The 336-nt window shown below is 68.8% G+C and overlaps 1 protein-coding gene across 1 annotated transcript in view; it reads right to left on the reverse strand.

Annotated features, from left to right (window-relative positions):
- TOR1B (torsin family 1 member B) overlaps positions 1-85 on the reverse strand; it is a gene marked incomplete in the record, with an annotated part of 6,791 nt that extends 6,706 nt beyond the window's left edge. Inside the window, 1 exon segment of the mRNA XM_027767308.1 lies at positions 37-85. Coding sequence (XP_027623109.1) covers positions 37-70 — 34 coding nt within the window.
- Positions 86-336: the final 251 nt, after the last annotated feature.

Consider the following 336-nt stretch of genomic DNA (forward strand, 5'->3'; position numbering starts at 1 on the left):
CGCCATCAGCGTGGCCTGCCAGCAACAGCGGCGCCTCCGCGGCGCCCCTCGACTTCCCGGCCCGAGGCATAACCCAGCTTCGCGCCCGCCTCCGCCGCTGAGTTGGGCTCCCGGGCGCGGAGTGGCGGAAAGGACTTCCGGTCCGCTCGGGTCACTTCCGCCCCGCAGGCCCGCCCACTCCCTCAGGGCGGCCATGTTTCTAGGGGCGGGGCCGAGTGTCGCCATCTTTGTGAGGGGCACGAAGTCCCTGGCGACCTTAGCTTCGATCGAGCCCGCCCCTCCTTTTACCTTTGCTGTTCGCAGGAGCGTCTCAGAGCCACCAGACTTTGCTTTGCC

Source organism: Tupaia chinensis, unplaced genomic scaffold (assembly GCF_000334495.1).
Source record: "Tupaia chinensis unplaced genomic scaffold, TupChi_1.0 Scaffold144168_1, whole genome shotgun sequence".
In the NCBI taxonomy this organism is placed as follows: Eukaryota; Metazoa; Chordata; class Mammalia; order Scandentia; family Tupaiidae; genus Tupaia; species Tupaia belangeri.